The sequence below is a fragment of the Carcharhinus amblyrhynchos genome, unplaced genomic scaffold (assembly GCF_965287045.1).
Source record: "Carcharhinus amblyrhynchos unplaced genomic scaffold, sCarAmb.v2.hapA scaffold_475, whole genome shotgun sequence".
Classification (NCBI taxonomy): Eukaryota; Metazoa; Chordata; class Chondrichthyes; order Carcharhiniformes; family Carcharhinidae; genus Carcharhinus; species Carcharhinus amblyrhynchos.
In genome coordinates this window covers 39,789-63,180 of record NW_027650215.1, presented here as the reverse complement: position 1 = coordinate 63,180, position 23,392 = coordinate 39,789, and the positions used below count along the sequence as shown (strand labels likewise).

The window sequence follows — 23,392 nt, the reverse complement described above, 5'->3', positions numbered from 1 at the left end:
CACTCTCAGACAGTACATTCCAGATCCTAACCACTCGCTGTGTGAATCTGTCTCCACCACACTCTCAAACAGTACATTCCAGATCCTAACCACTCGCTGTGTGAATCTGTCTCCACCACACTCTCAAACAGTACATTCCAGATCCTAACCACTCGCTGTGTGAATCTGTCTCCACCACACTCTCAGACAGTACATTCCAGATCCTAACCACTCGCTTATTATTATTATTATCATCACATTATGATGGGCTAAGGGACCTAACTCCACTGCACTGTGTGATTCTACAAAAGCTATCCCATTCATCTTACTGCAGTTTTACCTCATTCAACTATTTCTCCAACTTCCTTTGGAAAGTTATTATTGAATTTTCTCCCACTCTCCTTTCAGGCAGCCCATTCCAGTTCATAACTTGTGGCGTCAAAAGAAATCTCATCAGGCTTTTTAGCAAAGTTACCTTAAACCTGTGTCCTCGCACTCCCCACAGTGAAAACAGATTCTCATGTGCTCTGTCCGTTCACCATTCAAAATACACCAGTGAAATCTCCCCATTACCTTCTCTGCTGGACACAGAGAGTGACTCCAGCCTCTCCAATCTCCTTTATTAACTCTCCAACACCTTCTACCTGAAGTATCAAGTCCAGACAGGGCACCATGCTTCAGCTGGACTTAACTAATGCTTCATAAAGGCTGGAACTCTCTGTTCCTGGAACCCTTATAACCTTTATACTGTTCAGAGCTAATCCTTTCATCGAACGTGGGTGTCCTTGGCTGGGTCAGCATTTATTGTCCACTCCTCCTTGCCCTTGAACTGAGTGCTTTGCTTGCCCATTTCAGAGGGCAGTTGAGAGCCAACCACATTGCTGTGTCACATGGAGGCCAGACCGGGCAAGGACGGCAGACTTCCTTCCCCGAAGGGCGTTAGTGAACCAGGCGGAGTTTTATGATAATCGATGATAGTTTCATAGTCCCAATTACTGAGACTATCATCGAACCCTTCGGCCCATCGAGTCTGCACCGAACGCAATCCCACCCACACCCTACCCCCATATCCCTACATATCATACCCACTAATCCCTCTAACCTACGTATCCTAGTGCACTAAGGAGCAATTTCTTAGCACAGCCAATCAACCCAACCCGCACATCTTTGGGCTGTGGGAGGAAACCGGAGACGAGCTTACAATTCCAGATTTATTAATTAAATATAAATTCCACCAGCCGTCACAGTGAGACTTCTGGGTTATTACTCCAGTGACATTAGCACTATACTGTCATTATCTCCCCCCACAACCCTCACAACTTCCCCCCCATTCTTCTAACCAAACCCCAGATCACATCATTTTCGGGTGTGTTAAATTTCAGCTGACCATTTTGGTCAGTCTATTGTCCTCTTAAAGTTTTCTTACTGACCTCCTCGTTGTTTATTACACATTCAACTTTCATATCATGAGCAAACTTTGAAATTATCCCCTGGATACCCAAGTCCGGGTCATTAATAAGTCTCCAAAAAGGGAAATATGGAATTTCAACGGGGCCCGAATTTCAGCTTTGCCCCAATTTCCAATCTCGCTGGGTAGCCTTCCACCCAAACTCAACCCCAAGGGAGGGCAGGATTTCTCCACTCTATGGGATAAGACATTCCCTGCTTCCCTCCCTGACAGAGAGCTTTCTTCCCCCCCCACCAGCACTTGGAGACGACGGCATTATCGCTAGACTATTAATCCACAAACTCAGCTAATGTTCGGGGTTCGAATCCCACCACAACAGATGGTGAAATTTGAGTTCAGTAAAATATATCTGGAGTTAAGAATCTACTGATGACCGGGAAACCATTGCTGATTGTCAGCAAAACTCATTTGGTTCACTTTGGGGAAGTGCGTCTGTTGTCATTACCGAGAATTATAGAATCTACAATATAGAGGGAGACCATTTGGCAAGACTGCACTGACAACAATCCCACCCCCAGGTCCTATCTCTGTAGCTCCACATATTTATGACCCTAGTCTCCCTAACATTAATGGTCAATTTAGCATGGTCAATCAACCTAATCCACACATCTTTGGAAGGTAGTCACGATCTGGAACGCAGCGCCCGAGAGGCTGGGAGAAACAGTAACTTCCCGAAGAGGATCGGACAAATAGTTGGAGGGGAGAAATTAGCAGAGCCAGACAGAAAGAGCGGGACAGCAGGATTAAATGGATAGATTTCACACAGCAGGCACAGACATGATGGGCCGAAGGGTCTCCTTCAGTGCTGGATGAGATCAAACCAAAATGAAGAGTTATGCAGGAAAGCAGTGAATATAACCGGGGAGTAACCACTGAAAATTCGTGAGTGTCGCTATGTTGTGAATTCTTGAGTGGAATAAATTAACTATTCCTGTTCCAGCTGAGAGGCTATTTCTTTTTAATTTCTATAATTATGGGGCAGCTCGGTAGCTAACACGGCTGCCTCAACGCACCAGGGATCTGGGTTCGATTCCCAGCTTGGGTCACTGTCTGTGTGGAGTTTGCACGTTCTCCCTGCGGGTTTCCTCCGGGCGCTCCGGTTTCCTCCCACAGTCCGAAAGACGTGCCGGTTAGGTGGATTGGCCGTGCTAAATTCTCCCTCAGTGTACCCGAACAGGAGCCGGAGTGTAGGGGATTTTCATAGCAACTGCATTGCAGTGTTAATGTAAGTCCACACTAATAAACAAACGTTAAACTTCCTAAATACGGAGGAGTTGTTGCTGCCACTTTCACGTTTGTCCAACGTCCCAGTAGTCACACAACTCGCTTTGCTTTTTTGATTAACACCCTTCATTTCAGAGGGAACAGCACGCTGAACAAAGATGTGCGGGTTAGGTTGATTGGCCATGTTAACTGACCCTAGTGTGAGCTGGGTAAATACGTGGGGTTATGGGGAACGGGGCCTGGGTGGGACGGTGGTCAGTGCTGACCCGAGGGGCCAAATGGTCCCCTTCTGCCCTGTAAGGATTCAACGATTCTCTGCGCGAATGTCAAAGCTGGGTATTCCGATGTGGACAGCGTTACCTCAATCTGGGCTGTGTGATTAGCATAATGAGTTAGTGCTTCGCTGCCTTTGTCCGGTGAGTCAGAGTCCGCCTTCAGCTTCAGCTGCAGTTCCTTGTTGTGTTGTGAAAGCTACAAAAGGAACAGAAAGATATCAACAGCTCGCAGAAGCCAATTTCCCGTCTCCAGTGGCGACTCCAAGGCTCAAAATGCGGAGTGTTACCGTACTATGGCGATAGCTCTTTGTTACACAGTCTAATAAAGAACAACACAGCCCGGGAAACAGGCCCTTCGGCCCAGCAAGGCGTGCTGTCATTTTAACATTGACTGCCCTCTTCTACCTATGACTTTTGTCTACGCCAGGTTAAGGGAGGTCTAATTTGGGGACAATTTGTTACACCAATCAGCCTAAAAGCACGTTTTTTTGGGGTGTGGGAGGAAACCGGAGCACCCGGAGAAAACCCACGCAGGCACGGGGAGAATGCGCAAACTCCCGCAGACCCAAGTCGGAGATCTGACCCAAATCCATGTATCTGCACAGCAAACAGTGATAGTCACTGAGCTGTCGTGTTGCCCGTCAGTTGGTCCAGTTTAAGCGTACACTAACGGACGTGAAGCACTAGGCAACTCTCGAAGCAACATCCAAGAGCAGCCCTCGCACGACCCACCGCGTGTATGCCCCTTGTTGGCCAACAAGGCGGACCGAATCGCCTGTGGATGTAAAAAAAGGCATCAATAAACATACACAACTTATACAGACATTCATAGGAGATCCCAGAAGCTCAAAATTAAGACAGGTGAGCCATAAAAAATGTTGGACAATCTAGGCTGATATTTCAGCGTGACACTGAGGGAGTGCTACATTGTCAGAGGCACTGTCTGATGGATGAAACCTTAAACCAAGGCCCTGGAAATGCCAGGCCATGCCCGCCTTCATTGCACCACTCAAAGATAAGCGGAGGCCAACAATCCTCTGTCAGCCCACACCAATGGAACACAGTTGGTCACTTCATTGCAGTTACTGGAATGATACTGGGTGGCACGGTAGCACAGTAGGTTAGCACTGCTGCTTCATAGCTCCAGGGTCCTGTGTTCGACTCCCGGCTCGGGTCCCCGTCTGTGTGGAGTTTGCATATTCATAGAATCATAGAACCCTACAGTGCAGAAAGAGGCCCTTCGGCCCATCAAGTCTGCGCCGAACACAAGGCCCTACCCCCATATCCCTACATATTATACCCACTAATCCCTCTAACCTACACATCCCTGGACACTAAGGGGCAATTTCTTAGCATGGTCAATCAACCTAACCCACACATCTTTGGACTGTGGGAGGAAACCCACGCAGACACAGGGAGAATGTGCAGACTCCGCACAGACAGTGACCCGAGCTGGGGATTGAACCCGGGTCCCTGGCGCTGTGAGGCAGCAGTGCTAACCCACTGTGCCACAATAACCTCCTCCCTCAAGGCTTCTAACTGTGAATGCTAAGAAGACACTCAGTTGTATCAAACTATGATTGGAGGTTCGAGAATGTGGTTCACCATGAAACAGCACCCCCCCACGACCCCTGCCCAACCCTCCCCCACCTAAACCCCCGCCTCGCCTAAATCCCCCCCCTCGCCCAAACACCCCATCCCTGCCCAACCCCCCCCACCTAAATCCCCCCCTCGCCCAAATCCCCCCAAATGCCCCCTCCGCGCATAACCCCCCCAACTAAACCCCCCCTCGCCCAAACACCCCATCCCTGCCCAACCCTCCCCCACCTAAACCCCCCCTCGCCCAAACCCCCCCCGACCCCCCCCGCCCAAACACCCCATCCCTGCCCAACCCCCCCTCGCCCAAACCCTCTCCTACCTAAACCCCCCCACACAAACCCCCCCACCAATCCTACCCAACCTAAACCCCCTCGGCCAAACCCTCCCCCACCCCCCTGCCCAAACCCCCCACCACCTAAACCGCCCGCCCAAACCCCCCACCCCCCACCCCCCCGCCCAAACCCCCCACCCCCCACCCCCCAGCCCAAACCCCCCACCACCTAAACCCCTCCGCCCAAACCCCCACCTCCCCCGCCCAAACCCCCCCACCCCCCAGCCCAAACCCCCCACCACCTAAACCCCTCCGCCCAAACCCCCACCTCCCCCGCCCAAACCCCCCCACCCCCCACCCCCCCGCCCAAACCCCCCACCACCTAAACCCCTCCGCCCAAACCCCCACCTCCCCCGCCCAAACCCCCCCACCCCCCACCCCCCCGCCCAAACCCCCCCACCACCTAAACCCCTCCGCCCAAACCCTCCCCCACCCCTCCGCCCAAACCCCCCACCACCTAAACCCCTCCGCCCAAACCCCCACCTCCCCCGCCCAAACCCCCCCACCCCCCACCCCCCCGCCCAAACCCCCCACCCCCCACCCCCCCGCCCAAACCCCCCACCCCCCACCCCCCCGCCCAAACCCCCCACCACCTAAACCCCCCCCATCCAAACCCCCACCCCCCCGCCCAAACCCCCCACCACCTAAACCCCCCCCATCCAAACCCCCACCCCCCCGCCCAAACCCCCCACCACCTAAACCCCTCCGCCCAAACCCCCCCACCCCCCACCCCCCGCCCAAACCCCCCCACCCCCCACCCCCCCGCCCAAACCCCCCACCCCCCACCCCCCGCCCAAACCCCCCACCCCCCACCCCCCACCCCCCCGCCCAAACCCCCCACCACCTAAACCCCCCCCATCCAAACCCCCACCCCCCCGCCCAAACCCCCCACCACCTAAACCCCTCCGCCCAAACCCCCCCACCCCCCACCCCCCCGCCCAAACCCCCCCACCCCCCACCCCCCCGCCCAAACCCCCCACCCCCCACCCCCCCGCCCAAACCCCCCACCACCTAAACCCCCCCCATCCAAACCCCCACCCCCCCGCCCAAACCCCCCACCACCTAAACCCCTCCGCCCAAACCCCCCCACCCCCCACCCCGCCGCCCAAACCCCCCCACCCCCCACCCCCCCGCCCAAACCCCCCCACCCCCCACCCCCCCGCCCAAACCCCCCCACCCCCCACCCCCCCGCCCAAACCCCCCACCCCCCACCCCCCACCCCCCCGCCCAAACCCCCCACCCCCCACCCCCCCGCCCAAACCCCCCACCCCCCACCCCCCCGCCCAAACCCCCCACCACCTAAACCCCCCCCATCCAAACCCCCACCCCCCCGCCCAAACCCCCCCCATCCAAACCCCCACCCCCCCGCCCAAACCCCCCACCACCTAAACCCCTCCGCCCAAACCCCCCCACCCCCCACCCCCCCGCCCAAACCCCCCACCCCCCACCCCCCCGCCCAAACCCCCCACCACCTAAACCCCCCCCATCCAAACCCCCACCCCCCCGCCCAAACCCCCCACCCCCCACCCCCCCTGCCCAAACCCCCCACCACCTAAACCCCTCCGCCCAAACCCACCACCCTTGCCCAACCTTCCCCCACCTAAACTCCCCCTCGCCCAAACCCTCCCCCACCTTGCCCAAACGCCCCCCCCCCCGCACCCAACTAGGGCAACTCGAGATGAGCAACAAATGCCAATCTTGCCCATGATGCTGGCACCCTAAAGGAGGAATTTGAAAATTGCTGAAAAAGCGCTTTGCAAAGTAACCGTTTGCACCAACACGGAGGGGATCTGGTGCCCTGTTTCACATCAGAACCTGATCGAAAGGAAGAGATGGGGAACAAGGCGTCCCATTTGTACCGAGCAAAGAGATTGGTGTTGACGATGTCAAGGGAGAGAGAAGCATTGACCAGGACAACCAAAAATTCCAGGACATCAGCTGGCGATCCCTCCCCAGCGCCCTGGTCAATATTTACCCTCAACCAGTAACTAAAACCAGCTGGGTGGTTAACCCACATTTCTGGGTGGTTAACCCACGTTTCTGGGTGGTTAACCCACGTTTCTGTTTGTGGATGTCCGGTATGGGCAAGTTTGCTGCTGCATTTCCCACATCATAGCAATGATTACTCTTCAAAAGTATTTCAGAGGCTCAGTGGGGTGGTGGGACAGCCCTGTAAAGGGCATTTGCCCGCATCCCGACAGGCGTTTGACAAAGTAACGTGAGCCCGATACAGAGATACGCCCGAGTGCCCAAGCCAATATACAACAGAGGGAAACCCATAAATATACGCGATGGATCAATATACCTGATGGGCCAAAATGTATATATTATGGCCCACATCCTTGGGAGAGATGTAGTCCTCTGAATTCCCCTCATTATCGACCTCCTCTCCTTGATTGTAAGCGTTCTTTATAACATCAACCTTCAAGAGAAAACACAGCCAGCTCTGAGTGATGAATCAAGAATGGTCATAGATACAGCAGGATGTTGCCCTGGTGTGGAGGGCATTAGCGATGAGGAGGGGTTGGAGAAACTTGCTTTGTTCTCACCGGAACGACGGAAGTTGAGGGGAGACCTGATAGAAGTCTACAAGATTATGAGGGACATGGACAGAGTGGTTGCCAGAAGCTTTTCCCCAGCGTGGAAGAGTCAGTTACTAAGGGGCACAGAATCATAGAACCCTACAGTGCAGAAAGAGGCCCTTCGAGTCTGCACAATCCCACCCAGGCCCTACCCCCCATATCCCTGCATATCACACCCACCAATCCCTGTTTTTGATAAGTGAGGGGATTAAGGGTTATGGGGAGAGGGCGGGAATGTGGAACTGAGCCACGACAGATCAGCCATGATCTTATTGAATGGCGGGGCAGGCTCGAAGGGCTAGTTGGCCTACTCCTGCTCCTATTTCTTATGTTCTCTAACCTACACTACCCTGGACACTAAGGGGCAATTTCTTAGCACGGCCAATCAACCTAACCCGCACATCTTTGGACTGTGGGAGGAAACCCACGCAGACACGAGGAGAATGTGCAAACTCCACACAGACAGTGACCCGAGCTGGGAATCGAACCCAGGACCCTGGAGCTGTGAAGCAGCAGTGCTAACCCACTGTGCTACCGTGCCGCTCTACCGTGAACAGCTTCATGGTGCGAGGGGAAAGGTTTAAAGGGTTTTTTCTCCCCCCAAAAATATACTTTATTCATAAAAATCTCAAATAAACCATTGCAAGTCTACATGTCTATGAATTGCAAACAGTGCAGAATTAAAGCTATTTTACAGTTCTATACAAATTACAGTTATTACATTTCTAAACTTAAAACTATATCCATGCCTCAATAAATCACTGTGTGCCGTTATTGCTCAGATTGGCACACAGTTACGCAGGTCGAGGGTATTCTGCAGTTCCCGGGCCCTCGGTCTGCCTCCGTTAAAAGGCCTTACAGTGTGGCCTTCCCCCATGGTGCCTTCGCAGCGGCTGCTCCAAGCTTCAGCGCGTCCCTCAGCACGTAGACCTGGACCTTGGAATGTGCCAGTCTGCAACACTCGGTCCAGGACAGTTCTTTCAACTGGGAGATCAGCAAGTTTCGGGCGGACCCAAGCGCGTCCTACACCGAGTTGGTGACCTTCCAGCAGCAGTTGATATTTGTCTCGGTGTGCGCCCCCGGAAATAGCCTGTAGAGCACAGAGTCCTGCGTCTCCGGACCTTCTTTGCAAAGGCACATTCCACAAGGAGGTGTGGAAGGTTTAAAGGGATATACGAGGCAATTTCTTTTACACGGAGGGTACCTGGAACTTGCTGCTGGGAGAAATAGTGGAAGAGACTTTTAACGGCCATCTGGACAAACACGTGAATTGAATGGGAATGGGAATAGGATTGGAGAGATACGGTCCCCGGAAGGGTAGGGGGTTTTAGTCCAGTCGGGCAGCATGGTCAGTGCAGGCTTGGAGGGCCGAAGGGCCTGTTCCTGTGCTGTAATCTTCTTTGTTCTTTTATTAAGAGGCGTCAAATGTGTGAGGTTTCAGTTGCTGATGTTTTAATGGGGTTTGCAGGAACACTAGTATTTACAAATTCATGATCTGGAGGAGGGAACCGAGTGTATGGTGTCGAAATTTGCTGATGACACCAAGATTGGTGGAAAGGCAAATTGCGCGGAGGGTGTGGAGAGTCTACAGAAGGATCTAGATAGGCTGGGCGAATGGGCCAGGAAATGGCAAATGGAATTTAATGTTGGCAAGTGTGAGGTGGTCCACTTTGGTAGGAATAATGGTAGGAAGGGCTATTACTTACGGGGCGAAAAACTGCAGCAGGCGACGGTGCAGAGGGACCTCGGGGTCCTTGTGCATGAGTCGCAAAAACCCAGCCTGCAGGTGCAGCAGGTGGTCAGGAAGGCGAATGGGATGCTGGCCTTCATAGCGAGGGGGATTGAATATAAAAGTAGGGAGGTCTTGCTGCGGCTGTATAGGGCATTGGTGAGGCCGCAGCTGGAGTACTGTGTGCAGTTTTGGTCGCCGCACTTACGCAAGGATATTTTGGCCTTGGAGGGAGTGCAGAGGAGGTTTACTAGGCTGATACCGGAGTTGAGGGGGTTGAGCTAAGAGGAGAGGCTGAATAAACTAGGCTTGTACTCGTTAGAGTTTAGAAGAATGAGGGGAGATCTCATTGAGACACATAAGATGATGAATGGGATGGATAGGATAGAGGTGGAGAGACTCTTCCCGCTCAGAAAGAACAGTAGGACTAGGGGGCACAGCCTCAAGATAAAGGGGGGGGCAGTTTAGAATGGAGTTGAGGAGGAACTTCTTCACTCAAAGGGTGGTGAATCTCTGGAATTCTCTGCCCGTTGAAGTGGTGGAGGCTGCCTCGCTAAATATATTTAAGAAGCGGGTTGATGGGTTTTTGATAAGAGAGGGGATTAAGGGTTATGGGGAGAGGGCGGGAATGTGGAACTGAGCCACGACAGATCAGCCATGATCTTATTGAATGGCGGGGCAGGCTCGAGGGGCTAGATGGCCTACTCCTGCTCCTATTTCTTATGTTCTTATGTTATGAATAGGTGTTTCTTGAAGCAGTTTCAGATAATGCCATTGTTGCTATTGGGTTTGTTAGTTCTGTACAGCGCGCCCAATGGGTGAAGGGGCATAGAAGGGTCACGAGCTGGCACGGAGGGTACGAAGAGCTATGGAGATGGGTGGGGGTGGTATGAGTTGGCACGAAGGGGAAACAGGTCAGGCCTCCTGACTGCACCTTTCCAAATAATCCCAAATCCACGCAACGGTTGACAGCTCCTCCGAGGGGTCCGTGAGCCACGGAGACGCGTGGCCTGTCTCCACGCAAAAACTCTGGGAAGCGCGTACTGCCGAAATGGAAAGAGCCAGAAAAGGAAGGTGCAGCCCCACTATCCCCACCCTCATCCTGCACCACTGGAACTTGGGGTCGCAGGGAATCCCGGAATCGGGATCGCACCCACCATTCTCCAGTGACACCGGAGTCCTTAAAACTTCCCAAAATCCATGCCAAAAATCCGGCCTCGATCTTAGATTGTTACAGTCGCAAAATCCCCACCTAACCTGCTCAATGAGGACTATAAAAACACAGCAACACTCATTCCAGGGAAGACCTTTTAGAAGCTCTGGTTAGTTGGAGATAGAATATTCCAGAATAACGTTTAAGTTTCTCACCAGTTCCTTAGGCCGCATGTTGTAGAGAATTCTTTCCGCATTTTCACTGTCGTGTCTGCTCTCCATGATGGAGAGTAAGAGTTTCGAAGCATTGTTCTGTTTTGTAACAAAAAAAAACCCATATGATATCCGATTAAAACAAAACACAATGTCTCATTTCATTAAAAACTACAAACCGAGTTCATTCTGGGACTGGAGATCGAAAGGGAGGCCTCTAATGGCCAGTCTGGAAGATGTACTGTTTTCTAATAGGATTTATAATAGGTTTGATAAGGTCCCCCATGCAAGACTTCTTGAGAAGGTGAGACAGTATGGGATCCAAGGGGCTTTGGCCTTGTGGATCCAGAACTGGCTTGCCCGCAGAGGGTGGTTGTGGATGGGTCTTTTTCTGCATGGAGGTCGGTCACCAGGGATCTGTTCTGGGACCCTTGCTGTTTGTCATTTTCATAAATGACCTGGATGAGGAAGTGGAGGGATGGGTTAGTAAGTTCGCAGACGATACGAAGGTCGGTGGTGTTGTGGATAGTCTGGAGGGATGTCAGAAGTTGCAGCGGGACATAGATAGGATGCAAGGCTGGGTGGAGAAGTGGCAGATGGACTTCAACCTGGATAAATGTGTAGTGGTCCATTTTGGCAGGTCCAACGGGATGAACAAGTACACTATCAAGGGTAGGAGTCTTAGCTGGGTTGAAGAGCAGAAGGATCTTGGGGTCCGGGTCCATAGGACTCTTAAATTGGCCTCGCAGGTGGAGGATGTGGTCAAGGCGGTGTATGGTGTACTGGCCTTCATTAATCGAGGGATTGAGTTTAGGAGTCAGGAGATAATGTTGCAACTTTATAAGACCCTTGTCACACCCCACTTGGAGTACTGTGCGCAGTTCTGGTCGCCTCACTACAGGAAGGACGTAGAAGCTATTGAGAGGGTGCAGAGGAGATTTACAAGGATGTTGCCTGGATTGGGAGGCATGCCTTATGACGATAGGTTGAGGGAGCTTGGTCTCTTCTCCCTGGAGAGACGAAGGTTGAGAGGTGACCTGATAGAGGTTTATAAAATGTTGAGAGGAATAGATAGGGTGGATTCTCGGAGGCTATTTCCCAGGGCTGAAATGGTCGCTACGAGAGGACACAGGTTTAAGGTGCTGGGGAGCAGGTACAGAGGAGATGTCAGGGGTAAGTTTTTCACTCAGAGGGTGGTGAGTGAGTGGAATCGGCTGCCGTCGGTGGTGGTGGAGGCGAACTCGCTGGGGTCTTTTAAAAGACTTCTGGATGAGTATATGGGATTTAATGGGATTGGGAGTTACAGATAGTTCTATGGCCTGGTAGGTAGGGATATGATCGGCGCAACTTGTGGGTTGAAGGGCCTGTTTGTGCTGTAGTGTTCTATGTTCTACGATTGTCACACCCTGTTTATTTGTTTAGCGAATATTAAGTGTCGAGCTAAGCAGTCACTCTGCTCCTGCTGTGTATAGTGAGGACTGTCCTCTGCTGAGCCTGTGGATCGGACTCTCTTCCATCACGTGCTGTATAGTTTTCTCTCTCCCTGAGGCACACAGGGTCTGGTTTATTTATCAGCGTTACAAGTAGGCTTACATTAACAGTGCAATGAAGTTACTGTGAAATTCCCCTAGCTGCCACACTCCGGCGCCTGTTGGGGGACACGGAGGGAGAATTGAGCACGGCCAATGCACCCTAACCAGCATGGCTTCCATGGGAGGAAACTGGAGCACCCCGCGGAGGAAACCCACGCAGACATGGGGAGAACGCGCAGATCCCGCACAGGCGGTGACCCAATCCGGGAATCGAACCCGGATCCCTGGCGCTGTGAGGCAGCAGCGTTAACCACTGTGCCACCCACACTAATGCCCCATCTAATGCCCCACGTGTGGATGCTGGGCAAATAAGGGCAGTGGCCGGCCCCGAACCTGTGGACACTCTTTCCTCAGAAGGCTGAAACACACAGTAATCCCTGGTGTAACACCTTGCTTATTGGCTCCCACATTACAATAGCAAATTACACCTCAGGAAGAAATTAATTGGCTTTTGAGCCGTTCTGAGGTCAGGAAAAGCTTTATATTATAGCAGGCTCCCTTTCTTCTTCCTGACTTGGGGCTTGGCCCACTCTGAACTGCTGTGGGATAAGCACAGCCTGAGGTCATTTACAGATTAATGGTATTTGATACTAAAAACTGCAGAAAACATCTTTGGCTGTGGCTCAGGGGAACCCAGGATGAAACATGCTACTTTGGAGCACATTAAACGTGTACGAGATAATCAGTCTCCTGTGGGACTGCTCATTACTTTCCTCGCGAACGAAACAATTCTATTCTTCTCAACTGTTCCTCTACTCCTGAGCTTTTCGTTCATTCTGTATCCCTTTCAAATCATAGATTCAGAAAACATGTACACAGTGCAGGAGGTGGCTTATTCCCCTAACCCCACATATTTACCCTGCTAATCCCCCGAAACTAGGCTCAATTTAGCACGGCCAACCAACCTGACATCTATGGACTGTGGGAGGAAACCGGAGCAGCCGGAGGAAAATCCACGGAGACAGTGACCCGAGCCAGGAACGGAATTCGGATCCCTGGCAGCAGTGCTAACCCACTGTGCCACCCAGTCTTTCAAATCTCCCTCCGTAAGCCTCTCGCACACATTTGGTGATGGTTCCCCATTGGCTTTCTCTGCACATTTCTCCCTCACTTTTGTCTGTCTCACAAATTCACAACTTTTTTTTCTAAAAGCTTGTACATCACAGCTTTGAATATAATTTAAATCGTTGTTCCTTGGCCATGGGGAATTTTGGGATTTCACGAGAAGTGCTACAACAATGCAAGTTTTGTTCGTACGTTGCAATGAATGAACACAGAGAGGAACACTTAACTCCAGTATTGCTGCATAACACAAAATAGCGATCGCAACAGTGAGTGATGTTGCTTTCCTTCAACAGACATTTCTCACAGCCAAAATAGAACATAGAACATAGAACATTACAGCGCAGAACAGGCCCTTCGGCCCACGATGTTGCGCCGACCAGTTACAAAAACAATGACCCACTAGCCTAAACCAATCCCTTTTCGTCCATAAACCTATCCAGAGATCTCTTAAACGCCCCCAAACTAGACGCATTTACAACTGCAGCAGGCAGGGCATTCCAATCCCTCACCACCCGCTGGGTAAAGAACCTACCCCTGACATCCGTCCTGTAGCTACCCCCCCTTAATTTAAAGCCATGCCCCCTCGTGCTAGCTTTCTCCATCCGAGGAAAAAGGCTATCACTATCCACCCTATCTAAACCTCTAATCATCTTATATGTTTCAATAAGATCCCCTCTTAGCCGCCTTCTTTCCAACGAAAACAACCCTAGATCCCTCAGTCTCTCCTCATAGGACCTCCCCACCATACCAGGCAACATCCTAGTAAACCTCCTCTGCACCCTCTCCAACGCCTCCACATCCTTCTTGTAATGCGGGGACCAGAACTGCACACAGTACTCCAAGTGCGGCCGCACTAGAGTAGTGTACAGTTGCAACATTACACTGCGACTCCTAAATTCAATCCCCCTACCAATAAACGCCAAGACACCGTACGCCTTCTTGACAACCTTATCTACTTGATTCCCAACTTTCAGGGATCTATGTACACACACACCTAGATCCCTCTGTTCATCCACACTATTCAAAGTCCTCCCGTTAGCCCTATACTCGACACATCTGTTGCTCCTACCAAAGTGAATTACCTCACACTTCTCCGCATTAAATTCCATCCGCCACCTCTCGGCCCAGCTCTGCAACCTATCTAAGTCTCCCTGCAGACTATGACACCCTTCCTCACAATCTACCACACCTCCAACTTTGGTGTCATCAGCAAATTTACTAATCCACCCAACTATACCCTCATCCAGATCATTAATAAAAATTACAAACAACAGTGGCCCCAAAACAGATCCCTGAGGCACACCACTCGTAACTGCACTCCATGATGAATATTTACCATCCACCACCACCCTCTGTCTCCTATCTGATAGCCAATTCCTGATCCAACTTCCTAGATTACCCACAATCCCATACATCTGCATTTTCTGCAGAAGCCTACCATGGTGAACCTTATCGAACGCCTTACTAAAATCCATGTATACCACGTCAACTGCCTTACCCCCATCCACCTCTTTGGTCACCTTCTCAAAAAACTCAATAAGGTTAGTAAGGCACGACCTACCCGCTACAAAACCATGCTGACTATTTCTAATCAATTCATTACACTCCAAATAACTATAAATCCTATCCCTAATAATTTTTTCTAAAACCTTGCCCACAACAGAAGTAAGACTCACCGGTCTATAATTCCCGGCAAAGTCTCTGTTCCCCTTCTTAAACAATGGGACAACATTCGCTATCCTCCAATCCTCCGGGACTACACCAGAGACCAATGACGACCTGAAGATCTGAGCCAGAGGCTCTGCAATCACCTCTCTAGCCTCCCAGAGAATCCTAGGGTAGATCCCATCCGGACCAGGGGACTTATCTATTTTCAGCCCCTCAAGAATTTCCAGCACATCCTCTTTATCAACCGTAATACTGTCTATTTTACACCCCTGCAACCCAATGTCCTCCTCAGCTATATTCATGTCCCCCTGCGTGAACACCGAAGAGAAATATTGGTTCAATACTTCTCCAATCTCCTCCGGTTCCACACACAACTTCCCCCTGCTGTCTGTAACTGGCCCTAATCTTGCCCTGACCAACCTTCTGTTCTTGACATACCTATAGAACGCCTTAGGATTCTCCTTAATCCTATCAGCCAAAGTCTTCTCATGTCCTCTTTTAGCCCTTCTCAACTCACTCTTCAACTCCCTCCTAGCCAATCTAAATGGACTCTTAATTGCCTCCGTGGCTGGATCTCCATCACAATAACCCAGATTTTTATAACATAAGAAATAGGAGCAGGAGTCGGCCATCTAGCCCTTCGAGCCTGCCCCGCCATTCAATAAGATCATGGCTGATCTGAAATGGATCAGTTCCACTTTCCCGCTTTCTCCCCTTAATTCCCCTGTCTATCAGAAACCTATCTACCCGTGACTTAAATATATTCAGCGAGGCAGCCTCCACCACTTCAACGGGCAGAGAATTCCAGAGATTCACCACCCTTTGAGTGAAGAAGTTCCTCCTCAACTCTGATCTAAACTGCCCCCCCTTATCTTGAGGCTGTGCCCTCTAGTCCTGTTGTCCTTTCTGAGCGGGAAGAATCTCTCTACCTCTACCCTATCCATCCCATTCATTATCTTATACATCTCTATAAGATCCCCCCCTCATCCTTCTAAACTCCAACAAGTACAGACCCAGTCTATTTAGTCTCTCTTCATAGTCCAACCTCCTCATCTCTGGTATCAGCCTAGTGAACCTATAGGTTTAAGGTGCGTGGGGGAAAGTTTAGAGGAGATGTGAGACGCACGCTTTTTTACGCAGAGGGTGGTGAATGTCTGGAATGCGTTGCACGGGGGTGGGATGGTCTTGGGAGCAGATACAAGCAGCACGCAGTCATGCGACATTTAAGGGGCATCGAGACAAATACATGAATAGGGTGGGAATGGAAGGATACGGACTCCGTATGTGCATACGGTTTTAGTTTAAGCAGGCATCGGAATCAGTGCAGGCTTAGAGGATTGAAGGGTCTGTTCCTGAGCTTAGACATAGATAGACATATAAAATTCTTTATTTACCCACCAGTCTTTGGTGCCTTTCTTGGTCTAAAGGATGACTTGTTTTTCCTCTCTCAGGATGTGGGTGTGCGTGGTTGGGCCTGCATCTGTTATCCACCCCTGGGTGCCCTTGAACTCAATGTGGGATTGACAATTCTAGAGGGCAGTGATTGCTTTCACTCTGGAGTCACGCAGTTGGCACTGCTACCGCGTAGCACAGGGACCGGGGTTCAAATCCCGGCTTGGGTGATTGCCTGAGTGCACGTTCTCCCCGTGTCTGCGTGGGTTTCCTCCGGGTACTCCAGTTCCTTCCCGTAGTCCAAAAGCTGGATGTAGCACTTGGGGTGAATGGGATCAAAGGTTATGGGGAGAAAGCAGGATTGGGCTATTGAGTTGGATGGTCAGCCATGATTGTAGTAAATGGCGGTATAGGCTCGAAGGGCCAAATGGCCTCCTCCTGCTCCTATCTATGTTTATTTGTTTCTATGTAGGCCAGACCAGCTAAGGACAGCAGATTTCCTTCCCTAAAGGACATTAGCGAGCCAGATGGGTTTTTATGATAATGGTTTCATGGCCATCGTTACTGAGACCAACCTTACAATGAAGATTTTATTAATTGAATTTAAATCCCACCAGCTGCTGTGATGGGCTTTGAACCCTGGGCTGTCTGGTAACTCTCCCACTACACCACCATCTCTGCCAATTTACACGCACAACCCAAAATGTAAAGCCGATCCCTTCCCTCTGAGAGTTCTGTGGAGAAAGGGCAACTAATTGGAGAGAAATATTTGCATTTCTGCGCCTAATTTCAGGGTGTCTGGAACTTCCAAGTGTTTTTCAGTCAATTAAATACTTTTGGGGGTGTTGTCCCTTTTCTGATGTAGCAGATAACTCGCACACCATCTCTCATAAGAAAGATAAATGTTTTAATATATTAATTGTACATCAGAACTAGGGGACAGGAGTAGGCCACTCAGCCCATCAGTAGCATCACGGCTGATCTTATCTCGGACTCAACCCCGCTTTCCCGTCCGTTCACCTTGACCCTTCAACCCCATCCCGAATTAAAAATCTGTCCGTCTCCTCCTTAAGTTTACTCAATGTCCCGGTATCCGTTACACTGTGGAGAATCCCACAGATTCACCACCCTTGGAGAGACGTAGTTTCTCCTCATCTCCAACCTTCTTGGTTTTAAATCTGCCACCCCCCTTTATCCTAAAACTGTGGCCTCGTGCTCCAGGTGGCCTCACCACAGGAAGCGTTCTCTCTGTACCTCCCCTGCCAATCCCCTGTAACATTTTACAAACCTCAATTAAATCTCCCTGCATTCTTCTAAACTCTGCAGAGCTCAAACTGCTCAGTCTCTCTTGGTAAGAAAATGACTTCTTGACCAGGACAGTCCCCCCGTTCTCCTTGGGAAAAAAAGGCCAGGGGATATAGTCAATTAAACTTTTGAACATCATAAATAATGGGATACAGAAACAGAAAATGCTGGAAAAATTCAATGGACAGCATCTGTGGAGAGAGAATAGAGTTAGTTACGAACTGTTGGCTCTATTCTCTCTCCGCACATGTTGTCAAACCAGCTGAGATCCTCCAGCATTTTCTGTTTTTGTTCCAGATTCCAGCATCTGTAGTATTTTGCCTTTATAAATAATAGGGTCTTCGGGAGTGTTTACGTCATTATATTGGGTGGCACAGTAGTTGGCACTGCCACCTCGTAGCACAGGGACCGGGGTTCGATTCCAGCTTGGGTGACTGCCTGTGTGCACGTTCTCCCCATGTCTGCGTGGGTTTCCTCCAGTTTCTTTCCATACTCCAAAAGCTGGTTAGGTGCATTGGTCGTGCTAAAATTCTGTACCCAAACAGGCACGGGAATGTGGCGACTCGGGGATTTTCACAGTAACTTCATTGCAGTGTGAATGTAAGCCTACTTGTGACACTAATAAGTGAACTTCAAACTTCTCAAATTTGCATACTGGGTTTGTTTTTGACGTTTCCAAATTGTTCAAATGGAGCGAATTTTCACCCCTCATCAGGCGCGCAGCTGGAAAACATTGAAAAGAAAGAGTGTTCCAGCAAAGGATCCAACAAGCTTACCTTCAGCTGCAAGACCAGATCAATCCGGTACTTCCCGAGGGGATTAATGTCATTGAGGATAAGTGCAATGATAATGTCAATCCCATTGCATTCGTGGGTTGTGATGCAAGTCTGCACAAGACACAATTAAACATTGATGCCTCAGATTATTTAACCTCTGAACAGGAACACAAGCAGCTGTACATTTTGGTCAATGGTAACTTTTCTAACACAAGGTCCGATGAGATGGTGAGACAGCAGTGATACTGAACAAGGGAAAGGACATTGTCAGTCTGCTCTGCGCTGAGTTAACCTCAGGAGGCCGGCTGATTCACTATCACCCAAAACTCATTTCTACCTGCATCATACTCTCCATTATCTTCCAACCACTTTATATCTAAACTGCACATCCCTCGATCAGAACAGATAGATTGTTCCATAATGTTATCATCTTCTAGCTCAATAATGTTTAGTGGTTAACTAACAGAAATACCTGACACTCACTCCAAATGAACAATTAACAATTTATTTAACTAACTGGAACTTTAATTAAACAACTAACATACCAAATAAGATAAGATTGTAATGAATGCTATCCAAATATATGATTCATTAACAAATAATGATAGAATTTAGTTACTCACAAACAAAACAACCAAATTTTGTGTCTTTTGGAACTTTCTGGATTGATTTCTCTGTCTGTAAGCTCCTTCTGATTTGGTATCTTCCACTGGTTAGATGGTGCGTTCTCTTAAGAGATATCTGAAGCTGGCAGGGTGGAGAGCTGGTCTCTCCCTCTCGAGAATTGAGAGGTGGCAGTTGCTATCTCCTGTTTCTCCCTCTTGCACTCTCTTTCACACCTGTAGTGACCTATCAATTTTCCTGCAAGATTGGTCTGATTTTGTCAACACCGTCAAATTCAAATCTTATAGGTTCTTGGTAACTGAGTGCCTGCTTTAAATGAGCAGGCTGCCTTGTCAGGGCCTTTGCTTGACGTTTTGATAGAAATATCTCAGTCTGGGACTTTGGATGTACTTTGCATTTTAAACCTTCAAGCACAGCAACAGAACACCAGCTTTTGAAGGGACCACACAATGCTTTTTCCCTTCAGATTTCTTACGATATTTTGCATCTTTATCAGCATTCTAACTTCACAAACTCAACTTTGCAACACTACACTCTTGTCTGTGTAGCGTGCAAGTAACAATACTTTTCACTGTTCACTAATACATGTGACAATAATAAAAAAGACAAGCACTGGCAGCAACAAGTTATACGTGGATGTGATTCAAGTGGACATCCTGGGGTTTACCTGATTCTCGTGACAAGGCCCCTGGCAATATTCAGTCAGTGTTTCCAGGGTTTGGTTGACAAGGGAGACATTCTTCTCGTTGATGTAGAGACCCAGTAGGCCCAGACCCCCTGTGGTGCTGCCACAGATGCAGTCCATAAACTGCAGCGTCTCGCACACCAAGTTGTAATTGGTTTTGTTGTTTTGGTGCCGAAGAAAGTTCTGGAAAGACAGCCAAACAAAAAAGACACAGAAACGATCAGAGTGCTTCAACCGAAAAGGAGCAGTCTGATCCCACTCACATTCAAAAAGGAACAACCCCGTGCGGGCATATCTCGCGCTGACAAAGAACAACACAGCACGGGGAAACAGGCCCTTCGGCCTAACCAGCCCGTGCCGCCATTTTAACATTGCGAGTCCCCTCTTCCACCCATGACCCTTGTCAACACTTATGGCACTCCATATTGGAAACCAGATTGAGGGGAGACTAATTTAGGGACAATTTGTTACACCAACCCGCCTAAGAGCACATCTTTGGGGTGTGGGAGGAAACCGGAGCACCCGGAGAAAACCCACGCAAGCACGGGGAGAAACTCCCACAGACACCGACCCAAATCCACGTATCCGCACAGCAAACAGTGATAGTCACTGAGCTGTCGCGTTGCCCAGCATCTGGTCCAGTTTAAGCGTACACTAACAACGTGAAGCACTAGGCTACTCTTGAAACATCCAAGAGCAGCCCTCGCACGACCCACCGCGTGTATGCCCCTCGTTGGACAACAAGGCCTCGAGAATGGCTTTCGTGGGGACCTGAGAAACTTGGCATTGGTAAAAACGAGCTTGTTATTTTGAAGGTGGGGGTCACATTGTTGGAACAGATAGACATCGGCAGCACCAGGGATCCCAGTCGCAGAACTGCACGGGACAGGAGAGCCCCCAAGGTCGGAATGGCAACATTTTCTCTAGGCCTGATGGCAGGGGCAAATAGGAGGCTGGCAAAGTCTCTAATCCGTCACGTTGCTCTGCTTTGAGACATCTCAACCACTGAGATACGCCACGGGCAGTGGGGCAAGATGTGAGGAACCGTCGGGTCTGGAGAAGGGAGTCATGGTAGGGTTCAACATTCCATCTTGCTGCCATTTTCCCTACTGGATCTGGGTTGGGATAATGGAAGAGGATCAGCCCTATTCTTCCCCCGTACCAGGGTTGCCTAAGCTGCTTGTCTCTGTGACTTAGCCATGTTAACCATATACTGCATCTGTGTTTAATGATATTAAGATGGTGGGGTTTAAACTGGGGCTTCCCCAGTGCTACAATAGCCTATAACTGGAGTTATTTGGGTTTGGAGGTGCTTAGAATGTATATCTCTGTAAATAAACGCCTATGGTTAGTATTTGCTGCAGTTCTGTACGTCACCAACTTGTCTTTAGCAATGAATATTTTAAAAACGTGTTAATTATATTGTTAAGAAACACAGGTAAAGGGCATTGCTTAATTCGGTGCTTTGAGCACTAATAAAGAGAGACCGCTGGGATGTCGGGTTAGACAGTAAGGAGCAGACGTTGCTGCATTCTGTAAACAAACCCAGTATGAAGAGAAGGACTGGTATCTAGATTTGGACTTCAACTGGTTTGGGATAGGATTAAGAGTGTGAGACAGGAGCCAACGGGAGGCACAATAAAGTTGAAATTGATCTGATTCTAGTTCACACCAGTTTCAAGTCATTGATCTTGGGTGATCTGATTTAGGGGTTTATCAGCCAATGATAAAGTAGCGTGACGACCCCCAGGCCTATCACAAGTAGACAGGAAACCCAACAAGGGCGAAACTCCGAGGCAACACTGGGAGACCATTCAGCCCATTGATCCTGTTCTCCCACTCAGTGCCGATCAGCGACTAAATTCCGATTCCCCGTCAAATAAAAACTCTACTGACTGCACGCCGGAACTCGCTTTACATTTCTCTTTCTGAATCACTAGATCGCACAGTTGTTCTGTTTTTTTTTGCTGTAAGCTAATTTTTTTCACTATGTGCACCCCCCACCCCCACAACAACCCCCAGTCCCCACCTACTGCCCGAAGGCCCGGATCTCACCTGAAGTTCGGAGTTGTGGTTCTCGCACAGCAGCTGAAGGAAGCGGAGGATGGGCTCCATGATGGCAACCGCCGGGCTCATCACCTCTTCCTCTCGGGACTTGTCCTCGGATCCGACGCCCTCGCCCCCTACTGGGCCGAGATCGGCCTCGGGGTCCATCTCCCTCCGGTACATGTAGTAGGCTTTGTACGTGGCGGCTGAGGCCTCTGCCAGCTGACCTTTCACTCCTTCCTTGAGGTGGTAGGGTGAATCCCTCACTACGAGACACGATGAGATGGTTTGCTTTGTGATGGAGAAGACTTGCATTGATAATTGTAGAGAACATATTGCTTGAATTGATGAGTTGATCGCGAAAGCTCAGAGGTCATTTATGGCGGTCTCACCTGACCTCTGGCTTGGGGAGTTCCAAAGCCAACAAAACACCCCCCCCCTCCTCCAACCTCTGGGGCAGCTAAACATTTGACCCAACACAGCTCACCACCACGCTCTCAGACAGTACATTCCAGATCCTAACCACTCACTGTGTGTATCTGTCTCCACCACACTCTCAGACAGTGCATTCCAGATCCGAACCACTCACTGTGTGTATCTGTCTCCACCACACTCTCAGACAGTGCATTCCAGATCCTAACCACTCGCTGTGTGTATCTGTCTCCACCACACTCTCAGACAGTGCATTCCAGATCCTAACCACTCACTGTGTGTATCTGTCTCCACCACACTCTCAGACAGTGCATTCCAGATCCGAACCACTCACTGTGTGTATCTGTCTCCACCACACTCTCAGACAGTGCATTCCAGATCCTAACCACTCACTGTGTGTATCTGTCTCCACCACACTCTCAGACAGTGAATTCCAGATCCTAACCACTCGCTGTGTGAATCTGTCTCCACCACACTCTCAGACAGTGCATTCCAGATCCTAACCACTCACTGTGTGTATCTGTCTCCACCACACTCTCAGACAGTGCACAGAAAGAGACCGTTGAGACCTCAAGATCATGCTGGGGGAGACTGCGAGTAGAGTATATCAGAGGTGGCAGGGAGATCACAGGGGGTGTCTATCTCAGTCAGAGGGGGAGCGTCCCAAACAACCATGGTGGAAACACACACCGGATAAAAACATCCATTTCAGCCCTCCCCTACAATACCGAGTCCAGTTCTCGCACGATATGAAAAAATCGAAGGAGGATTCACAAGAAGGGTTCCTGAGATGAGGAAGTTCAGTTCCTCGGGAAAGGCTGGAGAAACTGGGACAGTTTTCCCTTGCGGCTGGGGAGGTCGAGAGTGGATCCGATAGAGGTGTACACAAACATGAAGGGTCTAGGCAGAGTGGAAAGGGAAGCACTGAGCGCACAGATTGAAAATAATTAGAAAAAGCAGCAACAGAGACACGTGGAGAAAGGTTTTCACGCTGCCAGTGGACAGTTCAGCCAAACATCCCATTCCAGCTGTGGGCAGGCCACTAACACCTGCAACAAGCACCGAGAAATCAATACCAACAGAAGAACACCCCGGCCCCAATATTTTACTTGGAGGCTTTGAGCAGAATCATAGAATTCTTAAAGCTCAGGAGACTATTTGGCCCATTTTGCCTCTGCTAACCCCATTAGTCTTTGTCACCATAGCAAAAAAACATTTTCTCCTCATCTATTTATTTTGAAAGCCTTGATTGTAT

The 23,392-nt window shown here is 50.0% G+C and overlaps 1 protein-coding gene across 1 annotated transcript in view; it reads right to left on the bottom strand.

Moving 5' to 3' along the window:
• LOC145339460 (inositol 1,4,5-trisphosphate-gated calcium channel ITPR2-like) overlaps positions 1 to 23,392 on the bottom strand; it is a gene marked incomplete at its 5' end in the record, with an annotated part of 111,379 nt that overhangs the window by 49,061 nt on the left and 38,926 nt on the right. Inside the window, 6 exons of the mRNA XM_080183929.1 lie at positions 3,032 to 3,142; positions 7,182 to 7,298; positions 10,556 to 10,651; positions 18,351 to 18,461; positions 19,642 to 19,842; positions 21,715 to 21,971. Of these exons, the coding sequence (XP_080040055.1) occupies positions 3,032 to 3,142; positions 7,182 to 7,298; positions 10,556 to 10,651; positions 18,351 to 18,461; positions 19,642 to 19,842; positions 21,715 to 21,971 (893 nt within the window). The remainder of the gene's footprint in view (positions 1 to 3,031; positions 3,143 to 7,181; positions 7,299 to 10,555; positions 10,652 to 18,350; positions 18,462 to 19,641; positions 19,843 to 21,714; positions 21,972 to 23,392) is intronic.